General features: G+C 37.1%; 1 protein-coding gene across 1 annotated transcript; it reads right to left on the bottom strand.

Moving 5' to 3' along the window:
• Window positions 1-3: 3 nt before the first annotated feature.
• LOC139967529 (zinc transporter ZIP13-like) lies at window positions 4-19,517 on the bottom strand. The gene is made up of 10 exons (XM_071971426.1): window positions 18,246-19,517; window positions 16,159-16,263; window positions 15,427-15,548; window positions 11,360-11,536; window positions 10,904-10,993; window positions 7,789-7,839; window positions 4,769-4,901; window positions 3,956-4,055; window positions 2,719-3,398; window positions 4-2,664 (listed from the first exon to the last, which is right to left on the bottom strand). Exons 1-9 carry the CDS (start codon window positions 18,571-18,573, stop codon window positions 3,320-3,322), a joined length of 1,185 nt encoding a protein of 394 aa, XP_071827527.1. The 5' UTR covers window positions 18,574-19,517; the 3' UTR covers window positions 4-2,664; window positions 2,719-3,319.
• Window positions 19,518-20,585: the final 1,068 nt, after the last annotated feature.

Below are 20,585 nucleotides of genomic sequence, written 5' to 3'. Positions count from 1 at the left end.
CAGTTTAATATATCTCTGGATAAGTTTATTGACCAGAATGAACCTCACCAGCCTGAACATGGAAAATACTTTACACTGTCATTTATTTTTAAGGCACTTTTAGACATGTAGCAAAAAATGTTAGAAAATATAATTCTTCATGGCAGCTGTTATTATAATTTCAATTTGATGTGAATAGTGAGAATGAAGACCTTAAGTATTTAAATAAATGACGCTATGATTGGCAAGAATATTAGTACCACTATATATGGACTCTGTAACAGAGTTTCCTTCAAAATAAGTATCAAGTGACTTAAGTCAGAGTTGCTTTAAATAACAATGGGGTGGTTGAAAACACTTCATTTAAACAATTCCTTTTGTTTTAGATATCACTGGGATGACTACAGATTAGCTTTCAGAATATTTCTCTGTAATTAGTAAATGCTGTGACAAGCATAAATAATTTCAACATGATAAGAATCAAGTCTTGAACACCATTTGCCTTATAATAATAAGAATGTCTGTACAAAGAGTACTCATTAAGATTTACCCTCAAAAATAATTGTGGCCTCATAATGAAGAACTATAAATTTAAAAAAAAAAAAATCTTTGGGTGGCTTTAAGTAAGTTTGAGTTTTCAAAGTTTGTGCAATAGGACAAAACATTGTTTGTCTATATCATTGCTAACAACTCAATAATTGCATTACAAAATGTTTTACTGGATCAAGTGGATATGGTTTACATAAAAAATATTGTTCTCATAATAATAATCAAAAATAATAATGTTACAAGTGCAATACTCCATAGTAATACTTTAGAAAAGCCATCTTAATTACTGGCAAAATAAGTAAAAGATCTAACTGTCAAAGTAATCCAAACTTATCTTTAATCATCTTGTGAAATCTACATGCAGAATGTCAGTTTGCAATATAACCTCCTGACAGGCTCCCGATATTGTAGCAAGAGCATTCATTGTCCCCCCCCCCCACACCCCCAAAAACAAAAATCAAAGTCTTTCTTAATTAAGCAGTTTGACTCTGCACTATCCAAGTACAGTACATGTATGACTTGAGAATCTGTATGCTGTCAAACATACATGAACCCAGACAGGTGCAAATCAGTTAAGTAACGTTAATAACGATACCACAAAGATTCCAGAAAAAATGATGAAGTGTTAAGTTGAATCATTATTATATAATCCATAATGACACACAGAACCATAACTGTGAAGAATCACCAGATACATTAAGCTAAGACAGCAACATGATTGTAGAGTATATTAAACAGAACGGATAAACAGACCATCAAGTCTCGTGGACACACTTGAAGACACACTTAAGTATATTAGTAACTGTTGGAAGAACTGATCACAAAGATTCCAGAAAAAATGATGTAGTGTTAAGTTGAATCATTATTATATAATCCATAATGACACACAGAACCATAACTGTGAAGAATCACCAGATACATTAAGCTAAGACAGCAACATGATTGAAAAGTATATTAAACAGAACAGATAAACAGACCATCAAGTCTGGTGGACACATTTAAGTATGTTAGCAACTGTTTGGAAGAACTGATCACAATTTGCACCATCCATCTAAACCCAAATAACAAGGTTCAAACCACACCTATCACTATTAGTTAAAAAATGACTCACAAATGACTCACACCAGCTTGCAACTTTCAACCCAACACAGAAGACATTCAATGATTGTGAATAGAGAAAGCTTCATGGAAGCAAATATCAGAATCTCAAGAAGGAAAAAAAAAAATCTGCATAAAATTAACAGCAATGACATAAAACTGATTTAAACTGACAGAGGTCATCCACAGCTCATGTGTGCTATCTTTCTAAAGTGTTACAGTTGCTAGGGATAAATCAACAACCTCTGGCACATCCATTTTAAAGAAGCACTTAAAATTCACAAAAGCTACAGATATATTAAGAGAAGTCCAAGAAAAATGTTTTGGAAAGTCACAGATGTTTGCAACCACCGACAGCAGCAGTTACAATTCACATCCTTTTGGAATGTATGTGCTACTACCCAGTCTCTAAGAACCCTCTCACATTGGACACAGCTACCTGACTTGGTACTATAACTATGCCACCCACTATATTGATGTGTTTATCACAAGAAAGACAAACAACAGTATGAGCTGTACTATGGATACCACAGAGAAAGTACAGCTCAGAAGCATCAACAGTAAGAGCACTACTATGGATACCACAGAGAAAGTACAGCTCAGAAGCCACACCAGTATGTGCACTACTACCTATACCACAGAGAAAGTACAGCTCAGTAGCAACAACAGTATGAGGCACCACTATGGATACCACAGAGAAAGTACAGCTCAGTAGCAACAACAGTATGAGAACCACTATTGATACCACAGAGAAAGTAAAGCTCACAAGCAACACCAGTATGAGCATTTCTACCTATACCACAGAGAAAGTATAGCTAGGTCGCAACACCAGTATGAGCATTTCTACCTATACCACAGAGAAAGTACAGCACAGGAACAACAACAGTATGAGAACCACTATCGATACCACAGAGAAAGTACAGCTCAGAAGCAACACCAGTTAATGTACAACTCAGAAGCAACAATAGTAGTGAGAACCACTATGGATACCACAGAGAAAGTACAGCTCAGAAGCAACACCAGTATGAGCATTTCTACCTATACCACAGAGAAAGTACAGCTCAGAAGCAACACCAGTATGAACATTTCTACCTATACCACAGAGAAAGTACAGCTCAGAAGCAACAACAGAGAAAGTACAGCTCAGAAGCAACAACAGAGAAAGTACAGCTCAGAAGCAACAACAAAAACAAACTCACCTTGTAGGGACAGTTACCAAAATAGTTTGAACTTACTACAATGGATACTAACCCTTATAAGTCACTGAAATGTTAAAATGCTAAATGCTTCTAACTACACGATGAAATCAAAAATACTTTAATACTTAAAGGTAATATTGATTTCTTATTAAAAAAAAGTTATTTTCAACCATGTTTTTCTAAGTTAATCCATTGCAGTATCTTGCTTTTTCTTTTCCATTTTTTTTCTTTAAGAAATTCATAAATTATCCGTCTCTTTCCTGATACTCAATCAAAGTTACAATTTATAACCTTTGTATGGAGCTAGCACTGTAACAAAGAAAAGGAACAGTAAAAAATGTATGCACAGATATCAAGGATCTTTAAACATGATTACTTTAAAAAATAAGTACTAAAAGGATAAAAATGTAGAAAGTCAAAAGAAGGAAGGTTGATGCAAGGTTTTAGCAGCAAGGCTTCTTGGCAAGAGGAGAGCATATGACAGTCAGTTGATTTCAATGATCTGGAATGAAGTTCACCACAGCCATGACTGAAACTCCCAGTAACACACATAGAACCTGCTTTGCGGACTCTCTGAAACAAAACATAATAGAAGAAATTTGCTATAAATGAAGGAACTGCCATATCTACTTACAGTATTAGTGGTACTCCCATACAACTTGCTAATGAAGGAATGGTATCTACTTACAGTATTAGTGGTACTCCAATACCTGTTGCTACCTTGTAACTTGTAACTTTATCAAAGCAGCTGGTTACAATGCATCTCAGTCCCAAACTTACATCAATTTATTCCACTTTACACCACCAGGTTCACCATTTCAGTGATCATTGAATGCCACGGTATGTAGGTTATGTATACCGATAATAAGATCGTAATAAGCTGCCAGTAATAAGGTTTTCCACTTTGGAAACAAACTAGAACATTTTCACCTAAATTTGACTGTGGTTTCAAGAATTTGTTCTCTTACCACCACATGGTCGTGATATAAACTCTTTTTCTCTATACCTATCACATTATCACTGCAAAGTAGCAACAACAACTATTCCAGCTCTCTCCATACTAATTATCACGTACACATTGTTCCCTGCATCATCAATCACTTCATACAAAACCTTAATGATTTATTTACCTGCTATTTGTTTCTTTCATCAAATCAGGCACAATTGAGACCAGGGCAATGTTAAGAAATCCCCCTGAAGTAAATGGAAGAATCCATGCTGTGTTGGTTCCTATGAGAGACCAAATACAAAATTATGATTAACAAGCACAAAGCCATTGTTTCAATAGATATCATGCCATACAAGAGAACAATCAAACATATTACAATGGTAGTCTTAAACTGTAAATACTCATTTTTCTACAACTCTTATATTTACAGGCCACGTTTGTAAAACTCCAATAATTACAGGCCACATTTGTACAACTCCTATGATTTCAGGCCATGTTTGTACAACTAATATAATAACAAGCCATGTGTGCACAACTCCTACAATTTACAGGCCACATTTTTACAACTCCTATAATTGCAGGCTACGTATGCACAACTCCTATGATTACAGGCTACGTATGCACAATTCCTACTATTACAGGCCATGTATGCACAACTCCTATAATTACAGGCCACATTTGTACAACTCCTATAATTACAGGCTACGTTTGTACAACTAATATATTACAGGCCATGTATGCAAAACTCCTACCATTACAGGCCTCAGTTGTACAATTCATATAATTACAGGCCATGTATGTTCCTAGAATGAATTGCTAGAAGGAAGAATCGAGTCCGTCCCGTCACTGATGTCAAATAAAGCATGCATCAACAATCAACTCCGAGGCTTAATTAACAAGATTGTGGTCAGACAGACATACAGCCATACAGATACCACCTAAAAACCAGTATGTTGGTAAAAGGTTAACATGAAACCACAGTAATCTACGTTACCAGTAATGTCTGCTGACTCAGCAAATAGGGCCACTAAGCACCCCACCAGACCTCCAATAGAGGTAGAAAGCTGTGCTTTGGCTGCATCCAATCGACTAAACCCTGACCTCAAAAGAATAGCAAAGTCACCAATCTGTAAATTTTATAAATGAACAAAAGAAAAAGGCCAAGTTACATTATCCATACTGAATTCAAGATGTCATCAGTTATATTACTATACTATTAAATGGATATTACTACATTGTTTAATATATATTAGTATATATGACTATATTACTTAAATGGATATTACTATACTATTAAATGGATATTACTACATTGTTTAATATATATTATATATGACTATATTACTTAAATGGATATTACTGTATTATTTAATGGATACTATATTGTTAAATGTAATATTACTATATTACTTAAATGGATACTACTATAGTGTTAAATGGATATTACTCAGGCGTGTATCCAGGATTTTCAAACCCGGGGGGCGCGAATTACTATCTAAGCGGAGCGCCACCATCGGTTGGCGCGCAGCGTACAAGAAAATTTCTTGTTTTGAAACCCCCCAGATCACCGGAAACGGCACTTCTCGGGCTTGAAATGACCAACCAGATGAACACTTTTTGCCTGAGAACCAAGTATTTCCTAATAGTTTTTTTTTCCCCCATCCATAACCTTTTTGAAGATTGTCAACCCGGCACACATCATGTTCGACCTGATCGCATCTCCTGTGGGTCTTTGCTTTTGTAGGTGATTCTACGTCGCGGCCCACAATACCCGTCAGCCCCACTTTTTAAGGTTTCAAGCCCCATATTTGTTCAGAATTTGAAAATTCTTTTTTTCGTGAATAAACTCACTTCAAAACATACCCATAATCTTGTACAAAATTTCATCTATGGACAACCAATATAGAAAAAACTTCCTTCAACCCCTAACAGACCGGTCAAAATTAAACGAGTAGAGGGAAGTGTGATGTAGAATGTTGGTCAGAAATTTTCGACACAGTTAATTTATTGGTGTACAAATATTAAAACCTGTTATAACGGCTATTGTAAAACTTGGTTGAAGGAAATGAAAAAATAGCAGATATTTCCGAAACCGAACACTACACACATAGGCGTAGGAGGCGCGGCGGCAATGGCGGAGCTAGGGGTATTGGTCAGGAGTGGCGAGAATGGTCTGAAGGGGCGCTTTCGACACTATCTAAGCGGAGCGCCACCACTGGTTGGCGCGTAGCGTACAGAAAATTTTTGAGTAAAGATACTCAATAGATCGCAGGAAATGACCCTTTCCGGGCCTGGCTAATTTGCAGATAAACGAAGAATAAGGTGTCATCGCCAAATTACACCAACAAAATGTGACAAATGTCAATAAGTAGATGAGAGCGCAATAAAAAAGTCAATAATCTAGAATAATTAAAAAGTGGTTAAGAGCTGAAAAAGGCGCCAGCAGTCCATTTGAGTCCGTCAGGGGGGGGGCATCCACCCCCTGACCATATGGACGCTCCGCCACTGCGCGGCGGGGGTGCAGGCCCTAATTCGCCATTACTAGTGTAAAAGAGAGTTTTTACATAATTGGACCTCCATGCTTTTTATACATCTACATGAGACATGTCGTTGTTTACATTAGCATCCCGCGGTATACTGCGCAATTTTAACGGACCGTACGGTACATGATGGCAAGTCGGACAGTTTTGAGGCTTTTCATCCTGGAACGCCATTTTCATGCTCACTGATATGATGATGGTATCTGCTGTTTGCGTTACAAATTCGAACAGGCACGTAGCGAGGAATTTGCCAAGGGAGGGACGAAGCCTGTAGGCAAATTATCTAAGCGTAGCGCCACCATAGGTTGGCGCGAAGCGTACAAGAAAATTTTGGCCGAAAATGTCTCCCAGATCGCTGGAAATGACACTTCCCAGGCCTTGTAAGTTTCCTCTAAGCACTTTCTATTTTGAAATTACTTAGCGATATCATTTAAAAAATGCTGAATGGGGGGGGGGCGGGCGGTCGCCCCCATCCCAAAATGCGTCATGTTCCCCGACGACACGGTCGAGTTCGAGACCAGCCACAGTTGGTTTCATAGCACAATTCTACACACGCGTTATGATAGACCATATATAGTATATATATAGATCATTAGTGAGAGAGGAAAATGGAAACGTCAAAAAATGGAGTTGTCGGTGTAAGGGGTAAGGTGAGTCACACTTTTACGAAATCATTGATCCGTCACTGGCTACCCTTCAGCGCTGTAATGATGTCACTGTTCCTCTTTCTCTTCCCGGTGTCTTCGCGTTTTGCTTTTACTCCCTCTTTTTCTCCTTTTTCTCTCTTTCTTCTTTTTCTTTTCCCTTCCTTCCTCTCCTTCTCCTCTTTTTCTCCCCTCTTTTTTCTTCTCTTTTTTTCTCTTCTCTTTTTCTTACCCGGGGGGCGCGCGCCCCCAACGCCCCCCCCTGGATACGCACCTGTTACTATATTATTTAATTTATATTACTTAATGGATATTACTATATTATTTAAAGGATACTACTATATTATTTAATGGATATTACTATATTATTTAATGGGTACTACAATATTGGTTAATGGATACTGCACTATTTTATTTTATTTATATTACTTAAATGGATATTACTATATTATTTAATGGATACTATATTATTAAATGGATATTACTATCTTATTGAAAGGATACTACTATAGTGTTTAATGGATATTACTATATTATTTAATGGATATTACTATATTATTTAATGGTTATTACTATATTATTTAATGGATATTACTTAATGGATACTACTGCATTATTTAATGGATATTACTATATCACATGGCATGATCCTTACAATAATAACTAGCAGGCTGTAGTATCCGTGTAATTAGAACTTCCCATACAAATTTCAAATGTCACAGATAATTGAAAAGGTAGATAGCTTGTTACTGTAACCAGAGAGACATCATTTAGAGACTAAGAAGGAATTCTTAGGAGAGTAATTCAGAAGAATTACTTTAATGACTTACCTCATGTGGTGCTTCATGCAGTAAAATGGCAAGGGTGGTGTGCCATCCCACCTGAAATAAAATATAATACACAAGGTTTGTAGTATGTGCTAAAATACACTGGTTCTTGTGGTTGAAATACATTGTTCTCAAAGCAGTCACTGCTGGAGGGTCTGAACAGCAAACTATATTGTACCCCTATAACTAGACCTACAACTACATGTGTAGCAGATGCACACAGGAAACATGAACAAGAACATGGTGCTGTAGCAGATGCACACAGGAACCATGAACAAGACCTACTGTAAACATACCTGGTACTGTAGCAGATGCACACAGGAACCATGAATAAGACCTACTGTAAACATACATGGTGCTGTAGCAGATGCACACAGGAACCATGAATAAGACCTACTGTAAACATACATGGTGCTGTAGCAGATGCACACAGGAACCATGAATAAGACCTACTGTAAACATACATGGTGCTATAGCAGATGCACACAGGAACCATGAATAAGACCTACTGTAAACATACATGGTGTTGTAGCAGATGCACACAGGGACCATGAATAAGACCTACTGTAAACATACCTGGTGCTGTAGCAGCTGCACACAGGAACCATGAATAAGACCTACTGTAAACATACCTGGTACTGTAGCAGCTGCACACAGGAACCATGAACAAGACCTACTGTAAACATACCTGGTGCTGTAGCAGATGCACACAGGAACCATGAATAAGACCTACTGTAAACATACATGGTGCTGTAGCAGCTGCACACAGGAACCATGAATAAGACCTACTGTAAACATACATGGTGTTGTAGCAGATGCACACAGGGACCATGAAGAAGACCTACTGTAAACATACCTGGTGCTGTAGCAGCTGCACACAGGAACCATGAATAAGACCTACTGTAAACATACCTGGTGCTGTAGCAGCTGCACACAGGAACCATGAACAAGACCTACTGTAAACATACCTGGTGCTGTAGCAGATGCACACAGGAACCATGAACAAGACCTACTGTAAACATACATGGTAATGTAGCAGATGCACACAGGGACCATGAATAAGACCTACTGTAAACATACATGGTGCTGTAGCAGATGCACACAGGAACCATGAACAAGACCTACTGTAAACATACATGGTGCTGTAGCAGCTGCACACAGGAAACATGAATAAGACCTACTGTAAACATACCTGGTGCTGTAGCAGCTGCACACAGGACACATGAACAAGACCTACTGTAAACACATAACTGAACACAAACCGACAGGTAACAACATCCAGTCGTACCTTGCTAGCAATGTAACACTTCTTTTCATTTTTAACAACTTTCCTTCACCCAGCTCTGTGTCATTAATGCGACTAAATTATACCTCTCTGAGGAATTAACACAGTCTGAGACTTTTAACATAAAATCTACAGTTGGTAAGATATACTGCACGTTTTCAAGTCTGGTCAGATATGAACAGATTTCCTGGAATAAACAAAAGATGATATATTGAGGAAGACACCCAATGTTCCTCAACATGTAGCTTTCATCCTATTCAAGATTACATGTTAAATATCTCTGGCCTACACATGCTTTAAAGGTAACACTAAACAGTACATCAACCTTGTAACCAATTTGACTTTTTAGCTTGTTGTTTAGGGAGAACGATATCAAATGACTCGGTGATCAAGTAACAAATCACAGATGTCAAAGGGTATCTCGCATACCATCATCTCAGCATCAGCTTACAATAATACTCAATGTGGAGCAATGCTCTAGTTTGTCGTCCATGTTTTATCATGCAAACAAGCCCAGCACAGTATGATCAAGCAGCTTATTTACAGCACAACTTTGATGCCACATTTTTGTTAGGGCAGAAGTTCTCAACTCCACACACTGTAGTAAGATTGATTGAAGTGATTTTGCATTACCTGCTACATTAATGTCTTGCCATTTTCATAACAACTTTCTCGCATCCCCTCTAAAATGTTGACTGACCGATTATGAAAATAAGGATCATTATAAAACAACTGAAAACACTGCAGCTGAACAGATCTTGATACCATTATAAATAGTGTGTGTTAGTAGTGACAGGAAAACTGAATAACAACTGAAAATGCAATATCCCAATGCAAACTGCTGGCTGTTGTAAATTTAGAGATGTACATCATTGTTTACTTAACTCATCAGATGTCACTGCAGCAGAACCTATACATCCAGCTAATGTAAACAGTTCAATTTAGTATGCTAATAGTATGATAAATGTAATCAGTCACCAAAGTAACCTAGAAACCATGTACATTTTTAATCCATTTAGTGAACAGACAACACAACTCATTCTCAACACACACAGAAAATATACTGTCTGGAATTAGTGTCCTTATACAAGTTTTCAAACCAAATAGAATAGTACACACCTCTGTGCATGCGATAATACAAAATTTATTTAAATTATTATATGCTATGTTATTTACACGCGGGTCCTGTGAACCTAGAATCTTTACGATATCCTCCTTATAAAATAAACAATTCTAACCAACAAAGGTGAACATCATATGGATGTCAGGACCTAAATTGTAGTACCTAAATTGTAGGTCTACCAATATCCATTATTTGTGTTGAGATGATGCCCTAATTTCAAGAACTATACGGTATATATACTGTACTTCCTCAATACTGTAGTGTGTGTGATCAGCTGCTGTCGTACAGCTGTCATACATTAATATCATTAAGTGGACTGGAATTCAAACTGCTTTGAATATTTCAATTAATGTGAAAGTAGGAGATCATAAATGCTGTAAATATTCAACTATTAAGGGTTACTTCATGCACACTTTTGTGTTGATATGGCAAAGTCTAGCAAATTAGCCATTTTTTTTTTTTGGAAGAGGAGCTCTTTGACACAGGATATACCAACAGATGAAGAATATGGATGTAGAGTTTTATATTATTTTATAGTTTCCACATAATATTTCCAATCTCGCCATCATCCCCAAGTATTGCATACTAAGGACTGGATACAAAATGTCACTAAAACATGGCTCATATTTTTCATGTGCGGTCCCTAGTCTAGAGTTTATTCTCATAAAACTATCCTGTTATGTCACTATAAATGGTGTGGCACCACTCACCTTTGAGCTAACCATGAAGCTGCCTCCTACAGCTAAACCATGAGTAAAATTGTCTATAAAGTTGGCAAGTAGATTCAAATACCCTGTCACCTGCAAGACAAAATGAGACCACAAATATTTCAATATTCTTAAAGGTTACCAATTATTGTAGAAACTCAATTCCCTGGAAGAGTTTCCAACTTTAATGAACTGAAAAGATTGGCTACAAAATAGATTTAATAGAAAAATACATCTATATGCTATAATTTAATCAAACTATGCAAACAAAAGGAAAAACACTGACAACATATATGCAAGACTGTCAAGGTTCAAGATATGTAAAAAGTTACATTCACATGATTCCAAGTGACATTGTTGATCATTATACTGTACATAAGTAAACCTTGGCTTTGCACAAAATGATAGCATTTTAAAACCACAAGTACAGTACAATACCACAAGTATTTGTGAACAAACCTGTTTCTTCTCAGCAACACATTTCCCTTGTTTACCATCTCCTTTATTTTTCACCTTATTTGCATTGACATCTCTCTTTAGGTCATTCTTTGCAGTTTTCGTATGACCATTCTTCATTGTTGTCCTGTGTCTAACTGCAGAGTGGCCATTGGAATGTGGAGACAAACCCCTGTCCCTCTGTGAATGAATAGGAAATGTTTGCAATGAATAAACAGGTGAAATACTAAGCAACTTAAGTTAGGTAAACCCCAAATACCCTTAACACATAAGGAACAGTTGAGATATATTAAATAGTTAACACTTCTTTGCATTCTCAGAAATTTCCAAGTCAAAAATTAGGGTGGGTACCCAAATACACATTATGTACATTTTTTTTTCAAATCATGAAAGGAAATATCACATCAGTTGCCTGGCTATCAAAAAATGGTACAATTTAGGAGTTCACCATATGTATCCCGTAGAGCTATGTAGTACATGTATCATCCTGAAAGACATATTCAGCAAGATCTATTCTATTGCTCAGAAAGTTGTGTAAACAGTGTCAACCAGGTTTCACTTCCTGTTACATACTGTGTGCACACATTCAAACAATGGCATGCGAAACAAAGTACAGTTCTATACCAGTTTGAAAGTAGCATACTCAGTAGGAAGGACTCTAATATATCTTGTTTCTTACTGTATTACAGGTACAGCATGTTGACTCCCACTGCCTGGATACAATTGACTACTTGGATAACCAGAAGTTAGGATTGTCCTACAAGAAATAGAGTATTACTGAACCCAAGGATAGTTCTGTTCTCTTTAAGTATTGCACTCAGACCCATTTAGTCTCGTCAGACCAGTGTATTCAGACCCATTTAGACTCTTCAGACCAGTGCACTCAGACCCATTTAGTTTCTTCAGACCGGTGTATTCAGACACATTTAGTCTCCTCAGACCAGTGTATTCAGACCCATTTAGCCTCTTCAGACCAGTGCACTCAGACCCATTTAGATTCTTCAGACCAGTGTATTCAGACACATTTAGTCTCCTCAGACCAGTGTATTCAGACCCATTTAGCCTCTTCAGACCAGTGCACTCAGACCTATTTAGTTTCTTCAGACCAGTGTATTCAGACCCATTTAGTCTCTTCAGACCAGTGTATTCAGACCCATTTAGTCTCCTCAGACCAGTGTATTCAGACCCATTTAGTCTCCTCAGACCAGTGCACTCAAACCCATTTAGTCTCCTCAGACCAGTGTATTCAGACCCATTTAGTCTCTTCAGACCAGTGTGTTCAGACCTATTTAGTCTCCTCAGACCAGTGTGTTTAGACCTATTTAGTCTCCTCAGACAAGTGCACTCAAACCAATTTAGTCTCCTCAGACCAGTGTATTCAGACCCATTTAGTCTCCTCAGACCAGTGTAGTCACCCCATTTAGTCTCCTCAGACCTGTGTATTCAGACCCATTTAGTCTCTTCAGACTGGTGCACTCAGACCCATTGAGTCTCCTCAGACCGGTGTATTCAGACCCATTTAGTCTCTTCAGACCGGTGCACTCAGACCCATTTAGTCTCCTCAGACCAGTGTATTCAGACCCATTCATTCTCTTCAAACCAGTATATTCACAGACCCATTTAGTTTTTTTCAGATCAGTATATTCAGACACATTTAGTCTCATCAGACCAGTGCACTCAGACCTATTTAGTCTCCTCAGACCAGTGCACTCAGACCTATTTAGTCTCCTCAGACAAGTGCACTCAAACCAATTTAGTCTCCTCAGACCAGTGTATTCAGACCCATTTAGTCTCCTCAGACCAGTGTATTCAGACCCATTCATTCTCTTCAAACCAGTATATTCACAGACCCATTTAGTTTTTTTCAGATCAGTATATTCAGACACATTTAGTCTCATCAGACCAGTGCACTCAGACCTATTTAGTCTCTTTAGCCAGTGTATTCAGACCCATTTAGTCTCCTCAGACCAGTGTATTCAGACCCATTTAGTCTCCTCAGACCAGTGTATTCAGACCCATTTAGTCTCCTCAGACCAGTGCACTCAGACCCATTAAGTCTGTTCTGTCCAGTATACTGTGACTCATTCACACACAAAACAACAAAACAAAATATTTCACATTGTCTGAGACACACTAGAGTATTGAATTATCTTTCTAAAAGCACTCAGCTGACTACTAATCAATCTGTCATAGCCAACAAAGTCATGCTGATTGTACATGCATTACTCCCTCCTCTCTGATTCGTTCTTTACAATTCTCTTCATTATTACAACATCAGCCTGAATTAGTATCAATACTGATGACATTGCATTTAAATGGAAATCCAATAAAGAACTATAAACATATTAAGAGAACAATACTGTTTTCTAATAGCATCACATATCCTTCTCGTTTTGTATGTGTTATGCAAATTGTACTATTTACACAAAAATTAAACCCACAGAGATATCAGAAATATCAGAAAACTTTAAGTTGTTAGGACGCCTGAACATATTCATAGTGTAGTAAGCCATTCGTGGTAATATACATGAACTTGTGCACACCAAAATGAAGATTATCTATTGACTATAATGCAGCAAGTTATAAAGAATGGTATCAGGAAACAGTTATCATGTTTACAAAGCTTTAACCATTTAGTTCACCTGGTAACTTAAAAATAGAATTTTTATTCCAATTCCTAATGCACATCCTTTTCAGATTTGATATTAAAAACTGAGAGCTCTACATGAAATTGTTAAATATTTTGACAATCTACAAGTCATCTGGTATAATCACAACACAAATTGCCAATCTGAGACCCAATTGAGCTAACCTATTGACCCCTTGAGCTAATTTTTCCACCATTTGAGATATCTGTTGACATTATTGACATTTAAAAGACTTTTATGTTAAGCCCAGCTCACTCATCAATATGCATGAGATGGGAACCACAAACAATAGGGCACATCTACACACCATGGGGCATCTACTGTATCTACCAAGCATGAGATTGACTCAACTTTTGTTTCTTGAGATACCATGTTTACAAGCTGGCAGTCACACATACAAACAAATACATGCACACCCAAACACACACACATACACACACACATACACACACAAACACATATTACATATGCACACATACACATGCCAGCAGGATCGCAATAGTTACTGACACATTGGTATCAAAACCAAAAAACAAACCACGCGGTCTGCATCACAAAGAAAATTTAAATTGCAAGTTGGCCAATATGTTCTAATACTTCTATAATGAGAAAAAAAAAATCCATCCAGGGCACAAAATAATTAAACCGACAAAGACCTCAGAATGAGGCCATACGCTTCATTAACTTTTAATATCAGATACATATATCATCTACAGTACCATGTTGACTTGATAATTTTAATTAAAATTTATGCAGAGCTTGTTTAGAGTGAACCTGCTCATGCAAACTCTGGCTGAGGTTATCAATGCCTGACTGAGCATTCTCAAACAAATCTGAGTTGGGAGAAACCACTCTCCATTTACTGTATATATGCAGAATACAAGACAGTTTACAACCTTCCTAAGAATGATAAACAACATTAGGCTTTCATATCTTTGTTGGCATTTATCACGTTTAATAGTCTTCCTTGCCCCAAAGAAGGCTACTTTCTCTAAGGATAAAACCATACTGCAGATAGTATATATGCACAGCTTGTATTGTATTGAATTACTGTGATGATGTAGCAACAGTACTACCCACTCATACACTTAGTGCATGTATGTATGTGACATTCAATTAGCGATAAGTGGCGACACAAGGTAGGATCATACACCACAACTTTTGTGACCCTGAAAGCTCAAATGATCTGTTAGAGGACAATGGTAATTGATGATCCCTCTGATGTTACTCCGTGGTTCATATCTATCCGTCAACTTCAACTATCACTCAACACTTGTGACTAGTATTCAATGAATATACTTTCACCACTGGAAAATTACCTCTATCTTGTGCTTAGAGGAAGCGAAAAGAGTAAAACATATTGTTGGATTAAACTGAGCAGTGACAATAAAGATGTGAATGAAAGCAGAGAACTACACTAACCGCAACAGTTTCGTCATTTTGCATCTGTTTGTCGTCTTCGCCGAATATAACCTCCAAAATTAAGAAGACTAAAAGTCCAGCCAACAGAAACACTCCGTTCCTAACTCTTGCCGCTTTATCCTCTGGAAGAGAAAGGAGAGAAGAAGTTGAAGGAATATAGTATATTCCAGTGACTGAGACATGTTGATTGGCTTAGGCCACAAACCTGTTTTCAGTGTCCTTGAAATGAATGTTGTAAGAAAAAGGGAATAACATAACAGAAAATTAGATAGTCACTCCCTTTATACTGGTCATCAATGTGCAAAAGTAGCTAATGTTTATTATTCATGAATAAAACTAGAATGAAGAAAAGACTGGTAAAATGGTCAATCTTTAATGGATTTTTATGGGAGTTGAAGCTATTGTCATGATTTCCAATGCCTATTAGAGTGATTAGGACAATGCTGTTCAAAAGCGTCCGTAGACCTTTAAAAAATGAAACTGTCAAACTGTAATCAACTTTTCGTTCTGGAAAAATAACAATTTACAGTCTGATGAGTTGTATTTTTACTGATATATCCAAAATGAAATGGTCTGATTAGACACTTTTACTGCTCCTTAAAAGACTTAGTGCTGTGTAGACGGTCAGTGCCCTACCAATGGAATTTTTTAGGTTAGTGTTAAGCCCTGTGCATACATGATAACACTATTGTAGATAACACTGCTGTACAGTACATGGTAACACTATTGTACCTGGTTTAAAGTGTACAAAAGCCTCTGGTAGTAGGTGCAAGAACACATCACCAAGTAGTCCACCAACTGCAAAGCTCAGGAACAAATTTAACTTTCTGTTTCCATCTAAGTAGAAAGAAGGAAAGCATTCTTAATGTTATCATATAAGCCATTTTATCAAGTACTTTATGGCTACATTTTCACTGCAGAAATTTTGTAAAAGGACTTGATCAAGAATTGTTCTGTTCACAGAACACGTCATGGGTACTATTGGGATGCACAAAGACACAAATCCTGATGTGAAACGACCCAGAGAGAGAGAGAGTAAAAGAAAGAGGTTCCATTAATGATTCATTACTGGTCTGTAAAAAACATGATACATTATAGAGGCAGATTAAGATCTCTTCATTATTACCCTTACAGGTACAGTACACACAGTAGAATGCAATATGTTAATAAACTGTATACATATATATCACAGTTACAGTCCAAGCACATGCTAAGACAAGAAATTTTGATTTGATAATTAAGATATTTGCCACGTAGAGCAGTAAATTGGCTCACAACAGGCATACCATATTACATTTTCCATCCTTATTGTACTCTAACAAATCCCAATTTTCCATTACACAGCAAATAATTGTTATAACTGAAGTTTAACCAGTTGACATTTAGTATGTATTTAAGAACAATGAATGAACAGGGAGAGATAAGAGATTATATCTGGTCCCCTTGGTCAAAGGTGCCATCGTATCAACATTTAATCCCAGAACAATAGCAATTAGATTATCACTAAGGCTCTCGGAATCTTTATTTGCTGCTAGGATGTGTACTTTAGTACACTACACAACTGAATAACAGTCAGACATCAATCCCTTTGATGGATGGCACATTCATTAACACTTCATTAACAATACAGGCAAAAATGAATCTACTAGTGACACAATTCACATGTATTTAATTTTAAAACAATAGTTCTTTGACCATAATTTCAATAGCTACAATAGGTTGCTATATAAACAATTAACAGATCTTTGAGTACCTAAGTCTTACTGTGCAGCACTTACTGCTTGGTTGGTAATCATTAACCGTTGGTCTAAATATATATAGTTCTAAACGCTAAACTTATTGCAAATATCAAATCTGTGTCTTTGATGGTCATACTAATTTTTACAATGGAACTGACAAACATTGATCAGTTTGTACATGTGCAATATGTATTGATGTACATCATAATTTATTGTGTACAGTAAGGATGACACACAATTAACATGTTACATGGTGGGTCCTACCATGATGTACTCAAGACTTGAGCTATAGTTTCAGTTGAATAAATTCTCTAATTTCTACATATAAAGCCTAAAAGTTGTAATATGTTACCAACATGCACGTCCACATTATTCGTAGTTTGACAAAATTTGGACAAAGCTACAAGCCATTTCCATGACAACAGATTCACAAGAAGAATGCATCCGGACTCCGTAATTCACTTGGATGATTTTAATTGCATACAATGTCCTTTGTATTGATGCAAGTTGAGTATAACAAGGAAGTTCTAGGCCTAGAAAGGATAAATTATAATTTGGGGATCCATACCATATTTTTTCATTCTTAACATTGGACACACACAAATAACAGTCTAGCTGATGTACAGATAGTAACCTAACACAAAAGAAGTTACTTTGATCATAACGGTTTGGATCATCTTTTGTCTTCCGTTTTTGTGAAAAACACATTGGGACACTTGCTAAGCTAAGTTGGGAGGATAAATCATCTAATGTGCCAGCACAAAGAACCTACTGTTAACTAAAAAGAGCCTATACAAGTCAGTGTGTCCAAAAACCATTGTTTAATGCACTCATAGGTTACATTCAAATCAACCCAGTTCTAAGCTGAGAAGCTAATTAACACACAATTTGTCTTTCTTTTTAACCAAACATCCCTGCACTTACAGAATTTGAGGATTAGAATGACAGCAAATGATTTGAGTAATGGAAGAAAAATTGCTGAAATTAAGTTCAAGCAATGCTTACAGTTCTGTGTCTGCATTCTAGAGCTGTCTTTTGTGTTACAGTATAGTTGTAGAATATTACCGATACTTTGCTTACCTGATCCTTCACCAACTTGCTTTGAGTCAATTGGAAGAGCAAGTGGCAAAATTCCTGTCAAGCCAACCAGGAATGTTGCTAAAAGAGCACACATGTAGTCCTTTGTTTGGTCTAAATCTTCATCTGTATCATAATTCTCAGAGTTCCCAGGATATACTTTTGTGTCATAATCCTCTTTATCAAGAGTATTAATTTGTTGAGATGATTTAAGATGAAGGCTGGAAGCTGGTTTCCTGATCCTGTGAATGTCTCCATCACCTTGAAGGAAGACAGCTGACAGAACACACAGAATAAGTGCAAACTTGAAACAGGCATCGGAAGCCATCATCTCTTCCACTGTTAAGTTCAATGTAGCAGTAGTAGTCTACTTCGGTAATTGTGCTTCCCAACCTATGTTAAATAATAATCAGTGATGGTTGCAAGGCAGGGATGCAAGATGTACTTTTAGGCTGCAAATGGAGCTGGCAACATTGTGAAGTGTCAATATTTACTATCGCTGGTGATGAAATCAATACCACAGTCCACATGATACAGAGCTCAACTTGGTCTTAAAGTTGTCAAAGAGTAGACAAACTTGTGGATACCCTACCTCTACGTTTGACTTCCACAAGTCCAGTATTTGGTAGGCCTACGCCAGACTAATTTACAAGTCCAAGCAGACTTCGCAACAAATAGCAGACTAAAGCGTACGATATGGTATAATATTGACCATTGATTGGCCTAGGCTTAAGTTATACTGGCAGTATATATATTTGCAATATTGCTTGCATTAACGGTCTTCGAAATATATATGTCATTGAGTGCTACATTATCACTAATAATCTATGTGCTAATGCATTAACGGCTTCTCCTGCTCTACAAGACCAAGATCGGGTGTAATGCATAAGTGATCATAATTAACATCAAGCTACTTCAACTTGAAGTTGAACAACAATGGTGTACAGTAGTCTGCAGTGTAGCCTAGGAATCACTCGTATCCTAACTTAATTCTGTTGGCTACGTTAGGATACTATTGGACAGAACGTCAAGCAGCGAAGCTTTGAAACCTACTGCAATCCATAAACGGCAGCAATGTCACTCTTAGAAAACAACGCTACGAATACAACGAACTATCAAAACAATACGTCTCGGTAGCTACATCTTTAGGACGTATCTTCTGCTGTCGCTAGTTGTCCAGTACTGAATACTGATTAATTAAAACTAATTTCGATTGTCGAGTCAGCTGTTATTGTTTAGTCTGCATGCCTGGTGTTTGTGCTGCTATTTTACAGTTACGTAGTTTCAGTTCCACTATACCTGGTCTCTGCGTAGTGCAGTGCCTTGGCATGGACACGTTGTCAGAAAATGTGATAACTTTGAAAGTCTCTGGCGCCCTCCCACGAATAAAAACTTTTTTTATCTGGGATCAAATAAATTACAATTACCGTTTTAAAGATAAATGAATTTTCTTTTGAGAACCTGGTACTTTATGCCACTAAAGTCACATCAGCAGTGACGAAATTATGATAAAACTTGGTCTGTAAACGACATAATAAATCTTCAGCGTAACGGTCAATAACTTGCAAATGAAAATTATTGCAATGGTTCTAACAACACAGAGCTCTTTGATGATGTTATGCAGAGTATAAAATTAACATAACATCAGCAGAAAAATCACTACTATTAATAAATTGTGCAAAATAAATTCCCAAGAACTTTCTAGTAATTGCACAATGCTTATCTTAGTCTACAGATAAAAGAATAACACGTTCTTGATTTTGTTTTATTTTCTATCTTTTTTCCTTTTTGAAGTTAACAGAGTCAGTACAGTGGGGGGGGGGGGGTGGGGGTCCTATAGGTCGCATGGGAAGGGGTTTCTCCAGTTTTTGCAAAAACCTAAACATATACTCCATTTGGTTCATAAATGAGAAGAACTAAGAGTGCCGGTTCTCATAATTAAAAAGTAACTTTTTCTTGGTATGGTTCCCTCTTGTTTAAAAACAAAAACAAAGGTGATTTGTGAAGGCAGGAGCACAATCACAGACCCACTGGCTATATCCTGAGGCCTACGTGATAAGTTTCAGGCACCTAACCCTGGGATTAATAATCAGTTTCTGCCGGCTTTGTAAAAAAAATTATGGTGACACGTTTTGGGTTCTTTAAGTCTTTGCATATATGTATGTATGTATGTATGTATATGTGATCTTCCCGCAAACAGGAACTCGCGAAAGAAGCCATGGAGGCTTGTAGACTCGCAAGCTGACCGAAGCCAATCTCTCGGCACACATCCATTTAACGTCCATATATGGATCTGGCCGCCAGCAAACACTATACGTTATCATAACATTTTAAAAGAAATCT

The sequence above is a fragment of the Apostichopus japonicus genome, chromosome 5 (assembly GCF_037975245.1).
Source record: "Apostichopus japonicus isolate 1M-3 chromosome 5, ASM3797524v1, whole genome shotgun sequence".
In the NCBI taxonomy this organism is placed as follows: domain Eukaryota; kingdom Metazoa; phylum Echinodermata; class Holothuroidea; order Aspidochirotida; family Stichopodidae; genus Apostichopus; species Apostichopus japonicus.
The sequence above is the reverse complement of the archived record's forward strand: the minus strand, read 5'-3'. Positions and strand labels throughout refer to the sequence as shown.

What these genes read in the sequence shown, in the direction of transcription:
- LOC139967529 (XM_071971426.1), bottom strand. Translation starts at nt 18,573, where the DNA reads ATGATGGCTTCCGATGCCTGTTTCAAGTTTGCACTTATTCTGTGTGTT. An exon ending in GTGTTGCTGAGAAGAAACAG is followed by an intron (nt 10,994 to 11,359) that starts GTTTGTTCACAA and finishes TTTGTCTTGCAG; the next exon opens with GTGACAGGGTATTTGAATCT. An exon ending in GCTTCATGGTTAGCTCAAAG is followed by an intron (nt 7,840 to 10,903) that starts GTGAGTGGTGCC and finishes ATTTTATTTCAG; the next exon opens with GTGGGATGGCACACCACCCT.